Raw genomic sequence first — 26,611 nt, 5'->3', positions numbered from 1 at the left:
ATGAATATATATCTACATATGTAGCACCTCATTAGAGACAGTTTGAAACGCGAGGGCCGTGGCCGGCACGGGGTCTGCCCTCGCTCAAGGGAAAACCTCCTGCGTGACTTGAGACCGCCCCCTTGATAAATAAATGTAATTATAATGAAGCCAGCTGCAATGGATCATTGATCCACCAGGGGGTGCAGTGGGGTTTCACACTGGAGCTCATGTGAAATAAGCCCGCCGGCTTCAAAATGAACGGCAGGAAATGCTCTCAATTTTTAATCCTAATTTAATCATCATCTTCACCACGATCATTTATGTTTAGGTTCGCCGAATTTACATGAAAGCACTGACAAATATGAATATACTGTCGTCAACTTCATTCAAATGTTATTAACCTGCCTAACCTCAGTAATTCACTAAAAATATTTATATTTTAATGGAGCCTCGTCAGAGCCTCGTCTGCATGAAGGGTGTTATTTTCCCCATAAGAAACAAGTCGCTGCACATTATATCCCGCTTATTACACGGCCACATACTCAACAAAGTAACGACATGACTCCCAATATTAATTGAAATGCTTTTATGGATTTAGAAAATGTTTTTATTGATTTAAAAAATAGTTGTATGTATTGATTTAAATTGACATGCATCCGCTAAGAAAAATAGTCCGTTGTTACAGTTTTTTAAACAGTCTGAATGAAACAGCAGCTCTCAGCTGTGTGTTTACTCACCTAATGGCCCATCAGGCACAGCTCTCTCTCCCCCCTGATCTTACAGCTACACCTTTGTTTGGTTTCCATGGTAGTCTCTTTAGTAGCGCACGCAACTGAAAGTCTGAAAGGGTGAGGTTTGTTCACAGAAAACAGAACAAGAATCGACAATTCCACCCTCTGCTCACTCCTTTCCTGTACAATACAGGTCCAGCCAGGCAAGACTACAGTCCCGTTGACAAACCACGTGATTAATCTTCAAGCTCTGGGATTGGATGTTGGAGTGGCAGTGCGCCAAGGTTACGCCGAGCGTCAAGCTCTTTGAAATGGAACGAAACCACGGCAGACTATTCACAACTGGACTCGAACGCCCCCCCCAGAACTACACATGCTGGCTATTGTGTTTCGCAACATGTTCTCTATGGCACGTCTCTACTGGGAATTGTAATTTTAAAAGACGTTTTCTTTTTTCCCAAAATTAGAAGTTAACAGTATTAAACTGTGTACAGCCCTGGAGGTTTAGGCGATAGGAACCAAATTGGTGTGTACACATTTAAAACATGTAATTACTAAATAGGTGAAAATCGCTTGTGTCTATAATGGGCAGCATTCATATATACCCACATGACAGCTCATTGTTACTTTGTAATTCTACTCCACTACAATTCAGAGGTTAACCTGGTATTTTTACTCCACTACATTTATTTGAGTTACTTTGCAGATTCTGATTAATGATGTGAAATATAAACAACCCTTAAATCAGACTTTAGTTACACCTGTGTAAAATTCAGGTAAGGTGATTGTCAAGTGCCAACAATCAGGAGAGATATTTGATAGTTGGTGCTTGAGAAGACTAAACATGTATCTGCAGATCTCTATAAAGTATATTCATTACTCGTTATTCTCTACTAATAGTTCATTAAAAACTGTATAAAATTGCTATTTTGCACATCCATTTCAAGATTTCAAGATTTTCTAAGGTTTATTGACATATCATATACACAACTGCGGTGTAGTTATGCAATGAATGAACAACTTGGATCACAGGTTCCTCAACAGCGCATTACAAGACATTGATCAATATGTGTGTACCTCCACCATTAAACTGTCATATTCTGCACATTTCTTATATTATCTACATACATAAGAGTATAATTAATGTGTATAATATCAGTTAAAATAAGTGCTTCAACATAGTTAACATTGCAGGAAAGAAATATATTAGACCTTAAGTACTTTGTCAGGCTTAATATTTATCTGTAGATAGATACCCCCAAAGCTTTTTTCTTATTTGAAAGAAGACCTTAACCTAAAGTATTCTTTAATGTGTTAATAAAGGTTAATTAGTTTGTCTGTTTTGCACATCCTCATATTAATATCTTTGTACATCCTGCACTAAACTGTTTTATTGTAGAGATCACTTACAGTATCTTCTTTATTTTTTATATTCTATATTTCTATCACAGACCTTCTACTTTCCCCCTATGAAAGTATGTATTCTTAAAATGTGTTTCATCAAATAACATTATTCAACAAAAATAACATTATTCAACACAAATAATTCAATAACGTGCTTTAACCACTAGGCGGTGCACACAAGGTACACACAGCATACTAATAATAACTTTGTATTATTAGTGTAGGACACTTATGTATGTATAACATCTGAAGATATGTAGTTTTATTCATGTTTTTACATAATTGTACAGGATATTGCTATACTATTTCTCATGTTTTACTTCTACACATTAATATCTGATTTGTAAAACATCACCGACAGAAAGGCATATCCGTCATTTAATGGTAAGCTATTGAAATTGTGATTCCATAGATGTGTCTCCCATCACCCAAAACCCCTGACTATTCTCTCAACTCAGTATTTACATTCTTATATTCAAAGAAAATCAGTAATATCTTTAAAAACTACAAGTCCTTTTCTATCAGCTGTGCACCGTTATGGTGTAAATATAACCTATCTACCAATGGATCAAATATAAAAGTCAGCCGAATTACTATTGATACTGCAAGGAGACGTATTTTGTGAAAAGAAATGCAAAATGTTGTTTAATTGTATTACCATGCCGTTATGTGATGACTTCCAAAGAGAAAAGCAAGAACACTCGGAATAAAGTATTTTTTTTTTTTAAATGTGTTCGGATATCATATCGCATCAACATCATATCCCAATATGCATTGCGGCTAAAACATCCAATCAACGAGCTTCAAGCTGAGGATCTTGGGTAATCTGTTCAGTGAGTTTGTGGTGTGTATCGCTCGAAATGTCCCTTATAGGCCTACGTCTGTTTCCTGTGACTTTATTTACGGCTAAAAAGCCCAAGATTATAGAATTAAACGAATAAATACAAACAAGGATAATTGTGTGTTATTGTTGAGTAAATAACAGTGTTATTTAGAAAAGAATAACAAATTAGAAGAAAAAAAGATTTTCAAAAATACTGATTTCAGTATTTTGAGGCTCTAAGCCCCATTTATTTTCCTCACACTGGCAGGACAGAATGCGACACGCCCATTCTAAGTCGTGTCTCTCACTCCTCACATCCCAAGCTGCATCCCCAAAAAGTTTATTAAGTTGTTACATCGTTTTAGATGTCATGTTTCAGTTGTGCTCTTGATACGCCATTAAAACAGTAAAAACACGTTCAGTTTCCTTTTGCGTTTTGTGTCTCCTGTACACCATAACATACTGTGATGTGTATGTTTTGGTGTACAGGAGTGTTACTGTATTTAGTAATCAGTAACTGATTACTTTTACAAAGTAACCCTCCCAACCCAACCCTACACTACACATTTTTCTTGGATTTTTTAACACCATAGTCCCTAATATATTTGTAGAAAGTTTAATTACATCGGAAAAATGTTTAATTGTGTTTCGTGTTGTCCCCCCCACTTCTCAAACCAAAAGTTACACCCTTTTAAACAAAATCAGACCTGTTTTTTAAATGAAATCTGACGGCAGGCAGGCAGCTCTGATCACCTAATGATAAATGCGCCACACCTAATCGCCGGCCATTCAGCCACAGCTCCCTCTATGCAAATCAAACTGTAGACGGTGTGAAAGCGCCTATTGTTTTAAATAATGGTCGGAATGTGAGCCAGAGAACTCTAAACAAAAATGTTCAATCAATAAATTAACATCTAATCTTAATAATCTATCTTAATAATATCTTCATATTAATAACAATAATAAATCATACAGTATGTGTCCGAAAGGGAGCAGGAGGAAGCAAACACAAAAATATACAAATAAAAAACTGCATATTAAAGCAAACGATTGTAAAGGGAAACATTTACATTATAATTATGATTATTTAATATATAAAGACTATATATTATTGAATTACAAGATAAGATATACTTTATTTGATCTAAAATATTGATGTTTCTTTGTTATACTGTAGTAGCCTGTGAAAACCATAACAAATATGTGTTCAAATGTTCTTCAAAACTGAAGTACTGAAAGTCCATGAAACTTGTCTTTCTTTATTTGTGAATGAAGCGCCATCTAGTGGTTACATCCTCAAATTACTTACTAGAATTTACACACAGCATCTATTGCACGTCTGTCCGTCCTGGGAGAGGGATCCCTCCTCTGTTGCTCTCCCTGAGGTTTCTCCCATTTTCCCCTTTAAACTGTGGGTTTTCTGTGGAAGTTTTTCCTTGTACGATGTGAGGGTCTGAGGACAGAGGGTCTAAAGACAGAGGGTCTAAAGACAGAGGGTCTAAGGACAGAGGGTCTAAAGACAGAGGGTCTAAAGACAGAGGGTCTAAGGACAGAGGGTCTAAAGACAGAGGGTCTAAAGACAGAGGGTCTAAGGACAGAGGGTGTCGTATTATCATACTGATATTCTGTACACACTGTGAAGACCACTGAGACAAATGTAACATTTGTGATATTGGGCTATATAAATAAACATTGATTGATTGATTGATTGATTGATTGATTGATTGATTGATTGATCTGGCAATGCCCTCTTGGAAAATAGTGGGAGGGCTTAACATTCATTGGGATCCGTTGGGTATTTGGCAGGAAGCTGTTGGCTGGAGTCTGTTCTAGAGTGCTACATCTGTACTGCTGCTGTTTGCGCACAGTTTCCCTTTCCAAAAATATATTGAGTGAATACAAAATAAAAATATCAGGTCGGGAGATTAGACTGGGAAGTTCCGCTGCTCTCTCTACCCTCCCTCCATCCCTCCACGTCTCCTGCACAGCGGTGCGGACATCGGCAGTCATTTCAGGTAGCAGCACCTCCCACCTTGCAGTCCCTTCAGACTGACAGGTAGCAGCACCACCCACCTTGCAGTCCCTTCAGACAGACAGGTAGCACCACCTCCCACTTTACAGTCACTTCAGACTGACAGGTAGAAGCACCTCCCAATTTACAGTCACTTCAGAGAGACAGGTAGCAGCACCTCCCACCTTGCAGTCCCTTCAGACAGACAGGTTATTACCAAGGCATTGTAGGTTAAAAGGATACAACTAAAAACAAACAGAAAAACATATCACCTCACAACTTCCCCAGATAGTTACTTACGTCAAGTCAGTATTTTCCCCTGAAATGTTGAAATGCAGATTAGCTTTAAATCTATAGATAAATTCAGACATGGTAATAAAACGAACACCATTTATATATCAATTTTTTCAACATCCTCCGAGGGCCGTACAAATGATTGACCTCTGCTTAAAAAAACTAAAATCACAGCCCATTCGTTTGGCCTTTCTTCCATGCTGTGCAAAGAAAAAGCAACCTCTGAATCCAGACTCTTTTATTTTATGACTTTATGGGCATTTGACTTTATAATAAATACATAACAATTAGAGTGCAGAACATCTAATGGCGCGTTTCCCCTGCAGGCCTCGCTCGGCCTCGCTCGGTTTGGTTTGGCCTTATTAGGCCCGGCTCACTTTAATGCTGCGTTTCCATTACAGTTTAGGAACTGGGGTAGTTACTATAGTAACGCAGAGTAGGCGGGGCGATCAGCTTTTTGGCGGGCGGAGCGACGCTGCATACAACTGCCGTGAGGTCATCTTCAATGCGACACAACTCACACAACAACAATGGAGGATGTGGAAGCCATCGTGTCCTTGCTTCTTGGTATGTGCTTTTTTATCACAGCAAGAAGGAAAACTTTGTTTCGCAAAAGGCTGCTTATAGCAAGACGGAATACAGAAGAAGCTGAGGGGAGACTTATGGCAATCGTACAACGCGGCAGAGACTACTCCAGGACGACTGAACGACAACGCTACTCGGTAAGCTAACGTTAGCTAACTAGCAATGTGTTTCACGCTCAGTATACGACAAAAGTGTTTCAAGTATTTAATTAATTGTAGCTACCACTTTTACGTATTAAAATATGTATGCTTTTGTTTGTGTATTTCAGAAGTTAGGTTGCCACCGCAGACCATGTGTTTGGATGCTTGACCGAGCAACCGAGTGGTGGGGTGTGATTGTTCCATCTTTCACACACACTCAGTGGAGAACTTCAGGATGTCTGAGGAAACCTACGTCTACCTGTGCAACAAACTGCGGCCAGCGATGGAGAGACAGGACACACCATTCCGCGAGTGTATACCTTTAAGGAAAAGGGTGGCCATCGCACTGTGGAAGCTTGCGACCGGCTCAAAGTACAGAAGCATTGGACATCTTTTCGGAGTGAGCAGGACTACTGTGTGCCGGTGTGTGCAAGACTTCTGTGCTGCTGCAGAGGCGTTGTTAGTACCGGAACTAATTCGTTCACCAGACCGGCAGAAGTTTGCAGAAATGGCTGCCTACACTGAGAACAGGTGGGGGCTCCCTCAGTGCGTAGGTGCTATTGATGGATCACACATACCCATCTTGGCACCACAGGAATACCACTGTGACTATTTCAACCGGAAAGGCTGGCACTCCATCATCCTTCAAGGAGCTGTAGATGGAAAGGGACATTTCTGGAATGTGTTTGCAGGAATGCCTGGGAGCTTGCATGACGCTCGGGTTTTGAGGCTGTCCTCATTGTGGGAGTTAGCCAGTCGTGGCAACTACTTTCCACCTTGCACCAGGAACATTGGTGGGGTGAATGCTGGCTATTACATCCTGGGAGACAATGCCTATCCCTTGCAAAACTGGCTCATAAAAAACGTCCCTGACAATGGACAGCTGACAGCAGAACATGTGATCTACAACAAGAACATTTGCAGTGCACGGGTAGTGGTAGAAAACGCTTTTGGTAGACTGAAGGGAAGGTGGCGATGCCTCATGAAAAGAAATGACTGATGTGAAACTTGTTAAATCGATGGTGCTGACATGCTGTGCTCTGCATAACCTCTGCGAGAGTCATGGAGAGGCCTATGACGATGGGTGGGATGCACCAGCAGCAGCAGAGCCAGGGGTAGCAGTGGCACAAGGTGCAGAGGAGGAGGGCACTGACATACGACAGGGTTTGATGCGCTACCTGAATACCTAAATATTCATTGTATTCAGAAAACTTGAATGTTTTGGTTCATAACATCATCAGTGATATACATTTCTTGTGTTTGTAATTATAAACACGACATTGAAAGATTGTGGGCCATTAAGGCTAGTGCCATTTGTTTTGTTTTTATTATTACTACATTGTATTGATTATAAATAAATCTTTTTTTCTCTTTCACATATGTGTTTGTCAAATGATTTAAACAAACAAATGTTATCAGAATGGACTATTTAGTAAATATTTGATTTTCTAGCACCAGTAAGTACTTCCCCATAATAAGAACATTTGAGCAAATATGAAAGTAAACAAATACAAATGATCTCTTATTCCCCCTTCTTTCTGTTTTTTTCTAAATACCCCCTTCCAGTTTATTTGTAAAAGGAAATATTTTACTTTAAGTAATGTGTCAGTTACCAAATAATGTTTTAGGAGGACCTCAAGCAGGCAAACTCAATTTCATGCTTTAAATCTCTTAAAATTAAGTTTTATCTTATGGGCTTTTTCCTAACTGATGGTGTTTCTTATTGCATGTTTATATCTCTAGATCTTAATTGGGCTATTTTTGAGTGATATTGTAGGCTTTTTTTTTTAAAGATCCACAAATATTATTAGTAATGGTATTAGTTGTAGCCTATTTTTATTTAGGAAAAATATAGGCCTATAACTTCTACCTCATGTGAATCTGAGTTTTTGTTCTGCTGATTTAAAGCCCTTTAATTGTACATTTCAGTTTGATTGGATTCCAAAACTGTAATTGTGTGTGAGTGGCAACCCAGTGACTTTGTTTACATGCTCACGAAAATCAGTTTGTTAATCAGATTATGGCAGGAAATCAGATGATGCATTTATCAACAAGAGATAAAATGAGAAGTACTTTATTCAATCCCAATTTGGGAAGTGTTTTTTGTTGCAGCATAACAAGGCATGGCATTGTATGTACAATATAAATAAAAAAGATATATATATTTGTTACAGCAGCATAAAAAGGCATGGCATTGTACAAATACAAAATAAAAATGTTTTTGTATTGCAGCAGCATAAAAAGATATGGCATTATATATATATATAAAAAAAAGGAAAGATAAGAAATAAACAAGAAAGTACAAATGAACAAAAACAAGAGAGATGAAACTGAATAATATTAAAATTACAGAGGTGGTTCGTCTTCCTGAGGAGACGGGCCACGTCGGCTGCCCCCTAGAACCTGGCCGAGAGTGCGCAGGAAGGCTAGGTTAAACGCATGAGTTTGAGCGTTCTCCTCCCTTCTCAAGGCCATTTCCTCCTCCCTCGCCCGGGCAGCAGCCTCCATGGTCAGCTGCCAGTGCCGATGCACCTGGGCCAGGCTCTGTTCATGGTGCCGTGTCTGCTGTGCTAGGTGCTCGTCTCCTCCTCGTTTCCTCTTGCCTGTATGACGATAAGATAATTATAGCAATAAGAATTAGCAATAACAATGAAAAACACAGGACAGGTACAGGTCACACAAGGATATAATAATAAAATGTATAAGCAGAACAACAGTAAGGATGAACTAAAGACAGTTATGCCCTCAATGTTTACAATGATTGTGAATGTGAATTAAATTATGTCCAGCCTGTTGATAATGAATATAAATATATGTATATAATAGGATGTCACACACAATTGTACTAGCTGTGTACTAGCTAGTTTGTAACAGAGCATTTCCACACAGTGGTATAGCTTATTTTACTTAATGACGATGGATGATCTAGTCGTTTTGCCATGCCTATTTCTTACCTAGAACCACACGCTGCGGTGTCGTGATGGCACTCGGCGTTGGTGTCGATTCCTCCTCGGCTGGTGTCTGTGGTCAAGTTGAGGTCCGTTCTAATGTTGAGGACGGAACACTGCCACCACCCGGTGTTCGGGACTGTTCCTCCTCACTAGTCACAATGGCATCATCTAGAACAGCAACATGACTTGTTAATTCCACGAACTACTGTAGCACAATACTAAATAGCAACAACAACTGTAGAAAAGAAGAACCTAAACAATGGCGCATGTGGTGTTAGCAAACAATAGCTCTAGCTAATGCTATCTGCCTTAGCTAGCTATGTAGCTCTTCGGGGCTCCATAAAAGCATGGGTTGTCGAACATAAATGTAAGGATAAAATACTTGTTTGTTAGAAGTGAGCTTTAGATAGATAGATAGGGACACAACGCTTTCAAGAAAATAACAGATTGTTAGCAAAGACTTACCATGCAGGGACTCCAGTAACGCGGTTGCAGAGTCCAGGCCTCCCTCCCTCCCAACGTTGGCCGGTCTATGGCCATAAATAGCGTCCAACAGGTCGAACCACTTCCAGCTTTTCCTATCGGAGCCACTCCGGCCGTTGTGGTCCTTCACGGCTCTATACTCACTCTTAAGCTTTTTCAGTTTTTCCCTACACTGCTGGAAAGTCCTTGAGAATCCGCGTTCGGACAACAGTGCAGAGACCTCCTGAAAAACATTTAGGTTGAGAGTTGTGCCGTCGAGCTCCCGCTGGATTTTATCATCTGCAATCAGCTGGAGGAACGTTGCAAGTTCGTCAATCGACCACGGTATGCTTTTCTTTGTCATTTTCTTAGGTTTACAAAAATGCTGCAAGCGTCCCTTAATATATGCGACACTAGGGATTAAGTCGCGCGAGAATTGTGACGATTTTCTCTGACCAATCAGCAGTCGTCACTAGTTTATCATATTCCGCCCGGTTGTTGGCCTCGATAGAACCACGATTTAGTCGGGCCAGAAAAAGGGTGAAAAAGTAGCCTCGGGCCAAAACTAGGCCAAGTGGAAACGCAACCAAAAACGGGCCCCGCACGGCTCGGCGCGCTTAAAGCGAGCTACCAGCTGCAGTGGAAACGCGCCATCTCTGTTTTTATCTTAAGAGAAGAGCTTGAATATCAAAAAATACAAACTCTTTTGGCTCCTTCCTGTCTGGGTCTTTCTTGGCTTTGCTATCTTCTAGCTCTATTCAGGTTTTTGGAGTTTTTTTCTAGCTCTATCCCTGATCATTTTCAGAGCCTGAAGGCTCTATGCGGACTATCTTCTGGTTCTCCTCTGGATCCATCCACTATCTCTTGTGTCTGTCCAGTGAATTACACTTGTGTTACTGGAGCAGGTAAAGCATACAACAGATACTTTCAGCATTATCGGAGCACGTAGTGGAAGCTTGGATGAAACAAAGCAGACTTCTAAACAATGAACACCCGCAACTTGGGAGAAATAAAGTTGGGTTTTATGCGTTCTAATATTGCAATGCAAACCCATGATGTAATGACAGTCATTCAGAATAGTTGAGTCATTGAATGCTCATTTCAGTCGATTTAATCAAACAAAACACAAACATATTGGACATGGCATCAAGACTGTAACCTCTTCACATTCTGTTGAAATAGTCAGTTACTAGCCTTATCTCACACATTGCTGTTTTGAATCACTAACATGTGGATGACAGTTGAACTGCATGATGTAACATGTATGCCATCTGCTGGAAAGAAGACGTATCGCTCTGTTGGCCTTGTTTAGACCAGTGTTTTTCAAAGTGGGGGCCCGACCCCCCAGGGGGCCGCCACGGGGCGCCAGGGGGGTCAAAGTTTGAGGGAAAGGGGAATTAAAAAATAATGTTAATGTTACATTATTTAGATGTTATTAATAACTGCGCACACAACCCAACAGCACGTTGTTGGTCTAGCATCACTTTACTAAACGTTTGCATTAAGACACTAAGACTAGCTGGTCCCTTGTAAAGGTGAGTCCACCTTAAATGAGCAGTGGGTGATCAGCAGGTGAAAGGCAGGACACGGGAACTTGGTCCTGAGGAGATGCAACGATTATTAAACAAGAAATAGTCTCAAGGGGTCGAAGAAATGAACATTTGTGATTATTAGAGAATCGTTTGCAGGTGGGTGAAAACAGGCTTAGGGAGTAACGTATTACATGCAACGGCATTAGGAGACAAAATAGACAAATGTATTCTCTTTCCAACTGTTACGTGCCAGGCAGGCTGTACATGTGTGGTTTTCTTTCCCTCCTGTGTTTCTCTCTTCTCCCTGTCTTCTGCACAGCTAATCGGTATCTGCCTGTGCACCTGAGTCTGATGGCTGATTGGATCCTCTCACCCTCAGCTGGCCTATCAGCAACCAGGGCCGACCATAAAGGAGGCACCCAGGAAGTCTTCTCTCTCTCACTCTGGGCCTGTTGCTGAGGAAGGAACACGGCTGTGTTTAGCAACTAAAGCTATTTGAATACTATGAACTTTGTTAATGTGTGTGTGTGTTGAGAGGTGGAGGAGTTAGGTAAGTCTGGGGTACCCTGTACATTTCTCACCACCGAGCTAACTATTGTTTAGACACACTAGGTAAGCGGATTGTTGCCAACCCTGTATATTGTTTTGTAAAATTCTTTGTAGTTAGTTAGTGAGGGTTTTTGTTTGAGTTTGGTTTCAAAGGATAGTGTAGAGATAGGACTGGTTTTGTTATGCTTGTTTCTTTTGTTTGGCACAATCCTTTGACTCCTCCTCCTCCTCACCAACAGAGTGTTTGTTTAATTGTATGTTATGATAGGTTACAAGGAATAAACCTTTTGTCAACCTTTACTCTGACTCTCTCATAATTATTGGTTGTACGTTATTGTCTCCAGGTCCCCTAGACCTTAGTGGGGACGTAACACCAACACACTTGGTCTTTTTAAACGATTACGCCATTTAAGTCTTTTGTCACAAACTTTGCAGATCTATTTTTCCTCTCCTGTGTGGATTCTCATGTGTATCTTTAAATTTCCACTCCGTGAAAAAGCTTTCTTACAGACTGAGCAAGTGAATGGTTTCTCTCCAGTGTGGATTCTCATGTGTCTCTTTAAATGTACACTACATGAAAAAGCTTTCTTACAGACCGAGCAGCTGAATGGTTTATCTCCTGTGTGGACGCTCATGTGTATCTTTAAACGTTCCCTCTGTGGAAAAGCTTTCTTACAGACTGAGCAGGTGAATGGTTTCTCTCCTGTGTGGACTCTCATGTGTCTCTTTACACTTTCACTCTTTGAAAAAGGTTTCTTACAGACTGAGCAGCTGAATGGTTTCTCTCCTGTGTGGACTCTCATGTGTATCTTTAAATGTGCACTCTGTGAAAAAGCTTTCTTACAGACTGAGCAGCTGAATGGTTTGTCTCCTGTGTGGACTCTCATGTGTCTCTTTAAACGTTCCCTCTGTGGAAAAGCTTTCTTACAGACTGAGCAGGTGAATGGTTTCTCTCCTGTGTGGACTCTCATGTGTCTCTTTACACTTTCACTCATTGAAAAAGGTTTCTTACAGACTGAGCAGCTGAATGGTTTCTCTCCTGTGTGGATTCTCATGTGTATCTTTAAATGTCCACGCCTTGAAAAAGCTTTCTTACAGACTGAGCAGCTGAATGGTTTCTTTTCAGCACTACATCGTGGATCACTGACAGATTCATGTCTATTTTTCAGTGAGTTTGAGCCTGAGGCAGGTTCTCTGGTCTCCTTCCAATCAGCACTGTCTTCTGTGTCAGGTTCAGAAGAGTCTCTAGTGTCAGGTTCAAAAGAGTCTCTAGTGTCAGGTTCAGAAGAGTCTTCAGTGTCAGGTTCAGAAGAGTCTCCAGTGTCAGGTTCAGAAGAGTCTTCAGTGTGGTCCTCAGCCTTTGGTTCCAAACTGCTCTCTGGATCGGAGTTCCTGGCTGGTTCTGGTCCTCGACAGTTATCTCCATCAGCTTCTGTTTCCATATGTTCATTTTGTCTTTGATGAGGCTGAGAGGACTGAGGTTTCTCTTCATCATCTTCACTCTTCACAGGGTCAGGAGTGAAAGTGGACTTGGTGATATCAGCCTCCTCCAGCTCCTGAAGCTGCTCTCCCTCCTGTTCCTGCTTAATGTGTGGGGGGGCTCTGGGTCCTCCTGGTCCAGACTGGTGCTGCACTCCTGCTGGTCAGGGAGAAGCTCTTCTTTAACCACCACCAGCTGCTGGACGTCTGCAGGAAACAGGAAACACAGTCAGAACAAACTGTTAAGTGTTAGCATTTAAAAACCTCATCACCATTACAATGGGAGACATTTTGAAGCCCTAATTAATGCCTTTGTTTTATATTTTCACATTATCTTTCTTAGTCCCACCTATTGTGTATTTGTGTTGGCTCAAGTCACCTCATGTAGCCCAGCCCTTTCCACTTCCAGTTCAAAATGTAAAAGGGTTTTTTCTTCTGGCGTAGCACTAGCCGCAATGTAAACAAGGAATTGTATTTGGGATCGTTCACAGATACACTACGCCTACAGTATAGAATGAAAATACTCCGTTACAAATTAAAATCCTGCATTCAAACCTTATTTAAGTAAAATTATTCAAGTATTAACAGAACATTTGACGGCACCTTCTCATGTAACAGTAATGATGGTGCAGTAAAATGTTCCCTGTCAGTGTTTAATTTATGTTGTTTCTTGATTATTTTGTATGTTGCATTTTACTGCTGTACATGTTCAAAGTTGCGCTTGTATAAATGATTATGGATGAGGGAACCTGCTAAATGTTCAAATGTGTGTTTTATATATACAGTACCAGTCAAACGTTTGGACACCTTCTCATTCAATGTTTTTTGCTTATTTTAATTTGTTTCTACTTTGCAGATTAACACTGAAGGCAACAAAACTATGAAAGAACACATATGGAATTATCTAGTTAATAAAAAAGTGTTAAAAAAATCAAGAATATGATTTTTGTTTTAGATTCTTCAAAGTAGCCCCTTTTGCCTTGATGACAGCTTTGCTCACTCTTGGCTTCTCTCAGTCAGCTTCATGAGGTCGTCACCTGGAATGGTTTTCTATTAACAGGTGTGCCTTGTCAAGAGTCAATGTGTGGAATGACTTGCCTTCTGAATGCGTTTGAGACCATCAGTTGTGTTGTGCAGAGGTAGAGATAGTGCACAGTGGAAAGCCCTATTTGACTGCTGTTGTAATTAGGGATCGACCGATATGGCTTTTTCAAGGCTGATACCGATTATTAGTAATCAAGGAGACCGATAACCGATATTTGGAACCAATATACACTTGCAGTAAAATCAGAAAATGTGTCAAAATGTAGAATAACACAAACTCCAACACAACTTCTTTGAAATGCATTTAAGCATATATTGTGTTTAATGAACTTTTAAACATCTTACAACTGGTTTCCTCTCTGTGCCCTTTTCTTTAGTGCAGCCATCTGCTATGAGTTAGAGAGAGACAAGAAGTGGGGCTGCAGGCTGACATGCTTAACTAACAATAATGCTTAATTTATTATATCAAACCAATGCCTGTCTATCTAGCATAAAATCCCAATAAACTGCTAACTGCAAAACACTAGTGCTAGCTAATGTTTTGCAAACTATTAAAAGTGAGGCTATTACAGTAGACCTAACGTTAGTCTAGTAGCCTCACTTCTAATATTTTGCTAAACATTAGCTAAATACATGTTGATTAGCTAATGAGCTTCACATATCAACCTGAAAAACTGCGAGGCTCCACTCGCAGCCCCCCCCCTCCGCACCACAGTTACTCCGCTGCACGCACCCCCAACTCTGACTGACTTCCTGCGTCCCTGTGTAACTGGGAAGCTGATACAATTGGATCAATAGATCGTGCTGTTTTTGCAACTTCAACATAGGGGATTGGGATGTTTATTGAACTTCGGCTTTCAACTGATTGACCTTCGAAACACATGTATGGCTCTGCCGCTCAGCGCTGCTGCTTGCCTCTGTCTGCGTTCTTCGCACCTGCCTGTAATCTGAGAAGGTCCCGCCTCTATGGCAGGCTCCCGCCCGGAAAATCTTCAGTGTTGATTGACACTTCAGTAATAGCCTATCAGATAGCGCTGTGGGCGGGACATTGCTCGTGTACAGAGAGTGGTGACTGCAGCCAGAGAAACCGCCGCATCAGAGCCAAAGTGTTATCGGCAATTTTATTAAAAAAAAGGCTGATATCGATAATCGGTCAAATGCGGAATATTGGCCCCGATATTTGGCCAAGAAGAAGAGAGTTGTTTGGGCCAAGAAACACAAGGATTGGACATTAGACAGTGGAAATCTGTACTTTGGCCTGATGGGTCCAAATGAGAGATTTTTGGTTCCACCCTCCGTGTCTTTGTGAGACGCAGAGAAGGTGAGCGGATGGTTTCTGCATGAGTGGTACCCACCGTGAAGCATGGAGGAGGGGGTGAGATGGTGGGGGGGCTTTACTGGTGTCACTGGTGGTGATTTATTCAGAGTTCAAGGCACCTTTAACCAGCATGGCTACCACAGCATTCTGCAGTAGCCAGCAAAATATAAATCATATTCTGGATTTGTTAACACTTTTTTGTTCACTAGATCATTCCAGTTAAAGGTGGGGTAGGTAAGTTTGAGAAACCGGCTCGAGATACACTTGTTATATTCCATGGAATGCTCTTAACATCCTGATAGCAATGAATATCTTAAGTGCTTTGTGTATTTTCAAATTCTAGCACACTCGAGCTGTTTTCTCCAAAATTACCTACACCACCTTTAATGTGTTCTTTTATGGTTTTCATGTCTTCAGTATAAATCTAGAAAGTAGAACCAATTTAAATAAATAAAAAACTTTGAAAGAGAAGACGTGTCCAAAGTTTTGACTGCGACTAATACTAGTGTATTTGTCTCTCAAAATATATATATTCTGTGTGTATATATATATATATATATATACACACAGAATATATTATAAATACATGTTGGCAATAATTGATTGATGAGATTTTAAATTCATTTAGAGTAATGTTTTAATTACTTGATGACCTTTGTACTAGTTCCCTTATTCTTTATCAAGTAACATTTTAGATGTGTTTAATTGATTATTGAACATATTTATTAGGGATGCTCCGATCGCCAATTTTAGAGCCAATCGCCAATCGCCGGAATCAGTATCGGCCGATACCGATCAGATCGAGTGGGCGGGGCCTATGGGGATCTTCCATTTAAAGTGATGTTTAAAACTCAGTTAATGCTCATTCACTGGAGCTTCCACAAACAACAACCAACATAATTATTACATTCAAATGAAGTACATTATTCAGGTTTACATTAACTGTGGATAAGAACACGGGAGAGATGAGCAGAAGCACTCTCTCCCTCTCCGTCTCTCCCTATCTCTCCCTTCTCTCTCTCCTCTCTCTCTCCCTCTCTCTCTCTCTCTCTCTCTCTCCCTCTCTCTCTCCCTCTCTCTCTCTCTCCTGTCAGTATCTCATGCAGCTCACTGATCCAGTGATGAGTGACCCGACAGTGAAGAATCAACATATGTATAACTAGTTTAGCTAGTTCCAGAGGTAGATCAAATAGCTAAGTGTGTTAGGTCTAACTCTGTGTGTTTCGCTCCGCTCACCGGTCCGTCACAGCGGGTGGAGCTGCAGGATTTCTGCTTCACACACGTTGCATACCGCTCTTTTATTGTCCTTTTTGGACACCTTAAAATGCTGCCAGACCGGTGAAGCCATTTTGGTGAGCTTGTTTTGCCGCGCACAGAGAAAAGTGTCATGTATTTTACGTCATCATTTTACGTTATGTGATCGGCTCTCGCGATCGGCATTTTTAGAGAGCCAGATCGATCGGTAGAGAGTGAGTAGGTGGCCGATCGATCGGAGCATCCCTAATATTTATTCATTGATTTCTTTATGAATTATTCTCCCATAATTTGAATTAATCCAAAGTATTTGTTTTTATTTGCTTTTACACATTTAAAAAGAAAAAGTGAATAAAGAAGCACATTAAAACTAAAGTATCAATGTATGTCACATTTAACCAACTACAGTGGAGTGCACCAGCTGGGCGTAAACTGGGCGTAACTCTACGTCCGTCGTAGAACCGAAGGTTAAGACCAAACTAAAGTTATGACTAGTGCACCACTTAGACTCAAGCCCTGTATGCGTTGCGCCCGGGTGTAACTTTTACGCCAAGTATGGAGCAGGCGTAAATCGGAAAGACAGACTAGTATCCATAGTAACGTAAAACAGGCAAGAAGGATAATAACGATGGCAGGGCGTCTTGTTTACATGTTTAACAATGCCAGGGCATTAAGAAGAGAAAGAGTCGTCCGTGATCGAACAAACCCACTGGACATCTATTCAGTGAACTGATAGAGGTTTCGTTTCGGCAGACAAGCCCTTTTGATTTAATCGAGGAGATCTCCCCTCAACTCCAGCACGGATCAGACCGAAACGCTGCGCTCTCCCCAACCTTGCAGGTGCTGATTGCGCTCAGATTCTACGCGAACGGGGCCTTTCAAAATACTGTGGGAGACATGATTAATGTTCATCGCACAACTGCATGTCGGGCTATAAGACAAGTTTCATTGGCCCTCCAGCACCGCCTTAGGAACTATATTCACCTACCCACACAAGAAGAAGCAGCGAAATCCAGGCAAGATCTTTTGTTAAAATCAGGTATACCTGGTATTGTCGGATGCATCGACGGTACTCATGTTCGCATTCAGGCCCCCTCTGAACATGAGTATTTGTATGTTAATAGAAAGGGTTACCATTCTATAAATGTTCAAATTGTGTGCAACTCGGACATGGGCATTGTCGACCTCGTTGGCCTGGGTCGACCCATGATGCTCGCATGCTGAGAGAGAGCGCCCTTCAATGGGAATTTGAGGCAGGGAGAGTGAATGGCCCGAGACTAGTCAGGCTTGGTGCACTTGGTGTAAATTCGAATCACTAAGTCGGACGTAGCTAAGCCCGAGTTAGAGTTAAGCCCTACTTTTTTACCCCCAGCTGGTGCACTCCACTCCTAGTGCCCACATGCATGGGTCATATTTAAATCAGTACATTAAATGGCATATTATTCAATGTATGTATTTTTATAAATATATTTATTTTGGTAGGTTTGCTCTTCCGTAATACATTTTAATTATTATAATAAAGTACATGTGTCTAATAATACTTTTACTTAAATAAGATATGAATGCAGTACTTTAACTTGTAATGGAGTATTTTCACAGTGTGGTGTTTGTACTTTTACTTCAGGATCTGCTACCTGCAGCAAGTGCTGATAAAGGGTCTAAAGTGTTATTAATGTGATAATAAAGTGCTACTGAAGAGTGTAAAGTGTTAATTAAGGGTAAAGGGAACAGACCTGCTCTGTGGATCCGAAGCTGAGGCTGTAAAACAGCGTCCAGAAGCTTCTGGAGTCTCTTGTTCTCCTCTTTGGAAAGAAACAGCTCCTCCTCGAGCTCTGCTATTGTTTGTTCAAACAGAGCAAATGTCTCTTCATTAGCAGCAGTGACTCGCTGCTTCTTCAACGACAGCAGCATTTGGACTTTACTCATGTTTCCTAGATCACCTTTTCCTGCAGACTCCGTTAAACACACCGTTTCTCTCTGCATCAAACTCTCAATCTGACTAGTGTTGCTAACGTGTTTCCAGCTAGCATGCTAAGCTAGCTCCTGTAGTCCGAGGTAAACGCTCCAGAAGAAAGAGCACACAGTCCATTCGGAGGTTTATCCAGACACACAGACGATGGATCAGTAGAGCTGGAGCTCACACACACTTTCTCAGGAACACACAGAGAGAGAGAACCGTAGCGAGGAAACGCCACGTGGATCAAGGTTCTTCGTCTTCCTCTTCTTCTTCTCTCGGTTTTTGGCGGATTGCAAACAGCATTCAGGTGCATACCGCCACCTACTGTACAAGAGAGTGTATCACCATATCATCCTATCAGCACTTGTGGAATTATACCATTGTGTTGTTTACGTTGTTTTAAATTCTTCCAATCAATCCTGTTCCACTCAAATACTTAAGAATGGCCTTCCTGCCTCTCTTACCCCCTCACCTTCTGTTCCCAGTGTCCCATCAGGCTCCACTCCCTTCCTGCCTCTCTTACCCCCTCACCTTCTGTTCCCAGTGTCCCCATCAGGCTCCACTCCCTTCCTGCCTCTCTTACCCCCTCACCTTCTGTTCCCAGTGTCCCCATCAGGCTCCACTCCCTTCCTGGTAGCTCTGACCCCTTTAAAATGTTACACATCTTTCTGACATTATTCGTGTAAACAACTTTTAAATCTGATTCTTACTTTTAGAGATATTAAACATTGTTCAGACCTTGGTACAGAGGCCTTCTTCAGATGTTAACATTAACTAGAGTGCGTGATGTCACAGCTAGAGGGTAAGAAATCTTGAAATTTGCCTTCATATTTTTTTTAAACTGCCATAATTCCCAAACCCTACATTCCTGAGACATCATGTATCATGACAAACGTAGGAAAACATCTCGTAGCTTGAAAAAAGACTAAGAAATAAGCAATAATAATTAAACAAATTGCCTCTTGAGGGCATGAAGTGACACAAACTGTCAACATGCCTCCATTAAAGCCCACAGGCTGATATTTGCTCACGGCAGCAGCCGCACACCTTTAGTTAAACTGCCAAAAAGGCCACATTATTAATTAATCATCAGACTACATTAATATTTTAATAGTAAAACAATAAAAGCAATGAATGATAACACTTTACTTTATTCAACATAAAACCAAATGAACCTTAATAAGATATGGATATTAAGAAGGCCTTCAAAAATGATACTGATGTATTGATGAAAGGCCGGCATTTTTTACGTTTGCTTACCGAATAATGTAGAATCTCGCAAATATGCAAAAAAAGACATACTGTAGCATAGCATGTCCAAACTTCGCACAAAAACAGCATAATACAGTACGTTGAATGCAGGCAAAAAAACACAAAATACTTTAGTCTGTCAGAAATATGAAAAATAACATATGTCCAAGAAATATGTTAAAAAAATGTAAAAACAAAAACCACAAAAAAACACGTTTGGTTCTTTGATCAAATATTTCCTCAACAGAATCATAAAGCTGGACTGAGTTTGATTAAGGGGAGGTTATCGTTTAACTTAAGTAAATAAGTTCTAAACTAAGTTTCTCTATAACATGTGATGACTATGATCTGAAAATATCTAAAAGGGAAATGTGTCTCGTAAGCAAGCAATCAGTGTTGGGTCCCTTTAACCAATAGTATAGTACCAACAGTGAATCACATTGTGTATTCATACAAGTAAGCAGGGGCGGACTGGGGGGAAAAAGTGGCCCGGGGATTAATTGACAGACAGGCCCACTTAATGCGCGGCATGTATCGGCCGGCCGGCGGCGAAAGTATGTTACTTAACAAAAAACCTGCCTTTAATGTTATTTTGGACAATTATTCATATAGTAATCACATTGAGCCCTTGAGTTGCCTAGAGCAAAATAGTTACGGCATATATTTAGTGATTTTAATGTTAACAGATCAATAACATTTGGACCCAATTTGCCTGACTTGACACATGGAATAAAACATGGGCAACGTACGAAGCATCCTCAATGTGAGACAATTTAACAGGGGGTGTGGGCAGGTGGTGGACCTCACCTCCTCTAGGGGGGTCCGGGGGCAAGCTCCCCCGGGAAGAGATTTTTTTAAATGTTGAAGTTAAATGCATCAATCTGATCCATTTTGAGAGCAAAATTAGGGACTAAATCTATGGCAGTCAGTAGGGGCTTGGACTGTGAGCCGTAGGGTCGCCGGTTCAAGTCCCCGACCAGACCTATTTGGAGTGTGGACTTCTACTTGGAGAGGTCACAGTTCACCTCCTGCCCTGCCGTGGTGCCCTTGAGCAAGGCACCAGACAAGGCTGTACCTTTAGTAATGAATATTACATGTTGTGAGGAAATCTTTCCACCAATAAGTAATCCAAAATGTATTCACTTCAGGTTTACGAAAGTAACTGTAATCAGATTACTCGTTTTTCAAATGTAACACGAGCTGAATACAGTTACTTGATTTTTGTATTCTGATTACATAACGCCGTTACATGTATTCCGTTACAACCCAACCCTGGCCACACCCCACTGGGCTGGGCCGGAACACTTACAAATGTGGGCCGGTAGGATTTAGGCAAACAAAAAAAAATGTTTGTGTTGGCCCTCCGGCCCACACACAGCACCGGCCCACCGCTGAAACTCCCGGTATTCCCAATGGCCAGTCCGCCCCTGCAAGTAAGTAATGACGTAGTGTGGGTCCAAAAATAATCATTTGCACTTTCATTATGTTGCTACATTCCCACAGGTATGTTGATGTGTTTGTGGAGCTTAAACAGCTTTTCATTGGTTAATAAAGGTCTCGTAGAGCTGTAGTTGGAAGAGCAGATCTCCTGACAGCTGACAGATGAATACAGATGAAGAATTAACCCTTATGAATTATAACCCTAACCCTTCAATGCAAACCCATGATGTAATGACAGTCATTCAGAATAATTGAGTCATTGAATGCTCATTTCAGTCGATTTAATCAAACAAAACACAAACATATTGGACATGGCCTCAAGACTGTAACCTCTTCACATTCTGTTGAAATAGTCAATTACTAGCCTTATCTCACACATTGCTGTTTTGAATCTCTAATATGTGGATGACAGTTGAACTGCATGATGTAACATGTATGCCATCTGCTGGAAAGAAGACGTATCGCTCTGTTGGCCTTGTTTAGACAACAAAAACAGAGTGAAGCTCTCATTTCATCAACAATCTTTGAGTACAGACAGCGTCCTGCAGAGAGCACACAACCCAACAGCACGTTGTTGGTCTAGCATCACTTTACAAAACGTTTGCATTAAGACACTAAGACTAGCTGGTCCCTTGTAAAGGTGAGTCCACCTTAAATGAGCAGTGGGTGATCAGCAGGTGAAAGGCAGGACACAGGAACTTGGTCCTGAGGAGATGTAACGATTATTAAACAAGAAATAGTCTCAAGGGGTCGAATAAATTAACATGTGTGATTATTAGAGAATCATTTGCAGGTGGGTGAAAACAGGCTTAGGGAGTAACGTATTACATGTAACGGCATTAGGAGACAAAATAGACAAATGTATTCTCTAACCAACACACTTGGTCTTTTTAAACGATTACGCCATTTAAGTCTTTTGTCACAAACTTTGCAGATCTATTTTTCCTCTCCTGTGTGGATTCTCATGTGTATCTTTAAACTTCCACTCCGCGAAAAAGCTTTCTTACAGACCGTGCAGGTGAATGGTTTCTCTCCTGTGTGGATTCTCATGTGCATCTTTAAATCTCCACTTGATGAAAAAGATTTCTTACAGACTGAGCAGTTGAATGGTTTATCTACTGTGTGGACTCTCATGTGTAGCTTTACACTTTCACTCTTTGAAAAAGCTTTCTTACAGACTGAGCAGCTGAATGGTTTATCTCCTGTGTGGATTAGCATGTGTTTGTTTCTTTAAATATCCACTCCTTGAAAAAGCTTTCTTACAGACTGAGCAGCTGAATGGTTTATCTCCTGTGTGGATTCTCATGTGTTCCTTTACATTTCCAATCCTTGAAAAAGCTTTCTTACAGACTGAGCAGCTGAATGGTTTGTCTCCTGTGTGGACTGTCATGTGTCTCTTTAAACGTTCACTCTGTGAAAAAGCTTTCTTACAGACTGAGCAGCTGTGTGGTTTCTCTCCTGTGTGGATTCTCATGTGTCTCTTTAAAGTTACACTACATGAAAAACCTTTCTTACAGACTGAGCAGCTGAATGGTTTCTCTCCTGTGTGGATTCTCATGTGCATCTTTAATTCTCCACTTGATGAAAAAGATTTCTTACAGACTGAGCAGCTGAATGGTTTATCTCCTGTGTGGACTCTCATGTGTATCTTTAAATGTCCACTTGATGAAAAAGATTTCTTACAGACTGAGCAGCTGAATGGTTTATCTCCTGTGTGGACTCTCATGTGTATCTTTAAACTTCCACTATGTGAAAAATCTTTCTTACAGACTGAGCAGGTGAATAGTTTCACTCCTGTGTGGATTAGCATGTGTGCCTTTAAATGTCCACTTTGTGAAAAAGCTTTCTTACAGACTGAGCAGGTGAATTGTTTCTCTCCTCTGTGGACTCTCATGTGTCTCTTTAAATTGTTCACTCCGTGAAAAATATTTCTTACAGACTGAGCAGCTGTGTGGTTTCTCTCCTGTGTGGACTCTCATGTGTTTCTTTAAATCTCCACTCCTTGAAAAATATTTCTTACAGACTGAGCAGCTGAATGGTTTCTTTTCAGCACTACGTTGTGGATCACTGACAGATTCATGTCTATTTTTCAGTGAGTTTGAGCCTGAGGCAGGTTCTCTGGTCTCCTTCCAATCAGCACTGTCTTCAGTGTCAGGTTCAGGTTCAGAAGAGTCTCCAGCATCAGGTTCAGAAGAGTCTCCAGCGTCAGGTTCAGAAGAGTATTCAGTGTGGTCCTCAGTCTCAGGTTGCAAACTGCTCTCTGGATCTGAGTTCCTGGCTGGTTCTGGTCCTCGACAGTCATCTCCATCAGCTTCTGTTTCCATGTGTGCAGTTTTTCTTTGATGAGGCTGAGAGGACTGAGGTTTCTCTTCATCATCTTAACTCTTCACAGGGTCAGGAGTGAAAGTGGACTTGGTGATATCAGCCTCCTCCAGCTCCTGAAGCTGCTCTCCCTCCTGTTCCTGCTTAATGTGTGGGGGGGGCTCTGGGTCCTCCTGGTCCAGACAGGTGCTGCACTCCTGCTGGTCAGGGAGAAGCTCTTCTTTAACCACGACCAGCTGCTGGACTTCTGCAGGAAACAGGAAACACAGTCAGAACAAACTGTTAAGTGTTAGCATTTAAAAACCTCATCACCATTACAATGGGAGACATTTTGCAGCCCTAATTAATGCCTTTGTTTTTATATTTTCACATTATCTTTCTTAGTCCCACCTATTGTGTATTTGTGTTGGCTCAAGTCACCTCATGTAGCCCAGCCCCTTTCCACTTCCAGTTCAAAATGTAAAAGGGTTTTTTCTTTTTGCGTAGCACTAGCCGCAATGTAAACAAGGAATTGTATTTGGTTCACAGATACACTACGCCTACAGTATAGAATGAAAATACTCTGTTACAAATTAAAATCCTGCATTCAAACCTTATTTAAGTAAAAGTATGCAAGTATTAATAGAACATTTGATGGCACCTTCTTATGTAACGGTAATGATGGTGCAGTAAAATGTTCCCTGTCAGTGTTTAATTTATGTTGTTTCTTGATTATTTTGTATGTTGCATTTTACTGCTGTACATGTTCAAAGTTGCCCTTGTATAAATGATTATGGATGAGGGAACCTGCTAAATTTTCAAATATGTTTTTTTTTATATATATAGTACCAGTCAAAAGTTTGGACACCTTCTCATTCAATGTTTTTTGCTTATTTTAATGTGTTTCTACTTTGCAAATTAACACTGAAGACAACAAAACTATGAAAGAACACATGGAATTATCTAGTTAATAAAAAAGTGTTAAAAAAAAAATCAAGAATATGATTTTTGTTTTAGATTCTTCAAAGTAGCCCCTTTTGCCTTGATGACAGCTTTGCTCACTCTTGGCTTCTCTCAGTCAGCTTTAGTGTTGTCACGATACCAACATTTTGGTTTCGATACCGATACCAAGTCAAGAATTGCGATTCCGATTCTTTTTCGATACTTTTCTTAAAAAAAGGGAAACACGGAATATCGGCTTTAAAATTAGGAATAACAGATGATGTTAGCAGTCAGAACAACTAAAGCAGCAGTGTTACTAAGAACAGAAACGCCAAAGAGTCACATCTAATATAAATATATATAAAAGCATTTATTTTAATTGTGTAGCAGTGAGTTTAACATTTTGGCAGCACTGTTGAGCATTTTGAAAATGTATTTTCATGCCTCTGTGCAAGGCTTAGTCTTTCTATCTTTATGGCATCTGGTGTAAAGTAACTAAGTTCATAAACTCAAGTACTACTTGGGTACAATTTTGAGATACTTGTACTTTATTTAAGTATTTCAATATTTATTTTGCTACTTTGTACTTCTAATCCACTACAGTTCAGAAATAATGGTGTACTTTTCCTCCACTACATGTATTTAATACCTTTAGTTGCTTCACAGATGTGGAGGAATGATGTGAAATATAACCAAGTGTTGAATCAGACTTCAGTTCCACCTGGAGTAAATCCACCAGCTGCCCTGCAGTCTACAAAGTACTTCAGACTAGCTGCACCTCCACCAGCTACCCTGCAGTCTACAAAGTACTTCAGACTAGCTGCACCTTCACCAGCTACCCTGCAGTCTACAAAGTACTTCAGACTAGCTGCACCTTCACCAGCTACCCTGCAGTCTACAAAGTACTTCAGACTAGCTGCACCTTCACCAGCTACCCTGCAGTCTACAAAGTACTTCAGACTAGCTGCACCTTCACCAGCTACCCTGCAGTCTACAAAGTACTTCAGACTAGCTGCTCCTTCACCAGCTACCCTGCAGTCTACAAAGTACTTCAGACTAGCTGCACCTTCACCAGCTACCCTGCAGTCTACAAAGTACTTCAGACTAGCTGCACCTCCACCAGCTACCCTGCAGTCTACAAAGTACTTCAGACTAGCTGCACCTTCACCAGCTACCCTGCAGTCTACAAAGTACTTCAGACTAGCTGCACCTTCACCAGCTACCCTGCAGTCTACAAAGTACTTCAGACTAGCTGCACCTTCACCAGCTACCCTGCAGTCTACAAAGTACTTCAGACTAGCTGCACCTTCACCAGCTTTGAGAACACTTTCATGATCAATCATTATAAAACATATCATATATATTATTCTGAAATGGACCAATCTGCACAATGACTACTTTTACAGTCGCTACTTTAATACTTTTACTTGAGGAACATTTTGAATGCAGTACTTTTACTGTAACAGAGTATTCCTACACTCTGGTGCTTCTAGTACAAGACCTGAGTACTTCTACTTTTACTGTCGCTACTTTAACTATATTAAGGGGAGGTTATCGTTTAACTTAAAGGAGACCTATCATGCTATATTTAAATGATATAGTGTATGACCATACCTATATAAGGTATATTTATACATTTTATTTTTCAAAATACCAAACAGATCATTTTTTAGACATGCCTCGTTTCGCTCATTTTCGCTCTATTCCAAGCACGTCTTTGGAAATTCTGAGCAGCAGCTGACCACGCCCCCCTGCAGCTGACCACGCCCCCCTGCAGAAGAGCAGGCATGAGCCGGCGAGAGTCACGTTACCATGCTTGCTGTGATTACGAGTGTCGAATAAACATGTCATCTCAGAGCAATGCATGTGTTCAAGCATACTATCAATTTGATCCAGAACTGACCCTGAAGCAGCGGAGGTTTTGGTGGAGGTGCAAAAATCTCGGTTGCAGCAGGACGTTTCTGAATGGTTAGCTGACAAGCTGTTGTCCCTATTTATTTTACTCTGTTACGATGCTTGCTCCTTATTCCGTTCATATGTTGGCTAATTAGCAAGAATGCAATGTGTACAGTTTGTAACGCAACAACAGCGATATATATATATTTTATATATATTTCTAAAGGGAGACATTCATATTTTCAGCATATATACAATGGCCTCA

General features: G+C 40.7%; 2 protein-coding genes, 1 long non-coding RNA gene and 1 pseudogene across 3 annotated transcripts in view; 1 reads left to right on the top strand and 3 right to left on the bottom strand.

Annotated features, from left to right (window-relative positions):
- Positions 1-26,611, top strand: part of LOC139435380 (zinc finger protein 79-like) — a 117,217-nt gene that overhangs the window by 33,386 nt on the left and 57,220 nt on the right. The gene's annotated exons all lie outside the window — the stretch shown is intronic.
- LOC117461034 (uncharacterized) lies at positions 8,324-9,582 on the bottom strand. Its single transcript, XR_004553664.2, has 3 exons — positions 9,387-9,582; positions 8,925-9,089; positions 8,324-8,573 (listed from the first exon to the last, which is right to left on the bottom strand). It is a non-coding gene; the product is annotated as an uncharacterized lncRNA (long non-coding RNA).
- LOC117461026 (zinc finger protein 583-like) lies at positions 10,485-13,050 on the bottom strand. The gene has a single exon (XM_071206024.1). It carries the CDS (start codon positions 12,904-12,906, stop codon positions 11,902-11,904), a length of 1,005 nt encoding a protein of 334 aa, XP_071062125.1. The 5' UTR covers positions 12,907-13,050; the 3' UTR covers positions 10,485-11,901.
- The window catches only part of LOC117460744 (gastrula zinc finger protein XlCGF57.1-like), a 109,354-nt pseudogene continuing 103,943 nt past the window's right edge, over positions 21,201-26,611 (bottom strand).

The sequence above is a fragment of the Pseudochaenichthys georgianus genome, chromosome 16, assembly GCF_902827115.2.
Source record: "Pseudochaenichthys georgianus chromosome 16, fPseGeo1.2, whole genome shotgun sequence".
In the NCBI taxonomy this organism is placed as follows: Eukaryota; Metazoa; Chordata; class Actinopteri; order Perciformes; family Channichthyidae; genus Pseudochaenichthys; species Pseudochaenichthys georgianus.
Note: the sequence above shows the minus strand (reverse complement) of the source record. Positions and strands in the feature narration are given on the sequence as shown.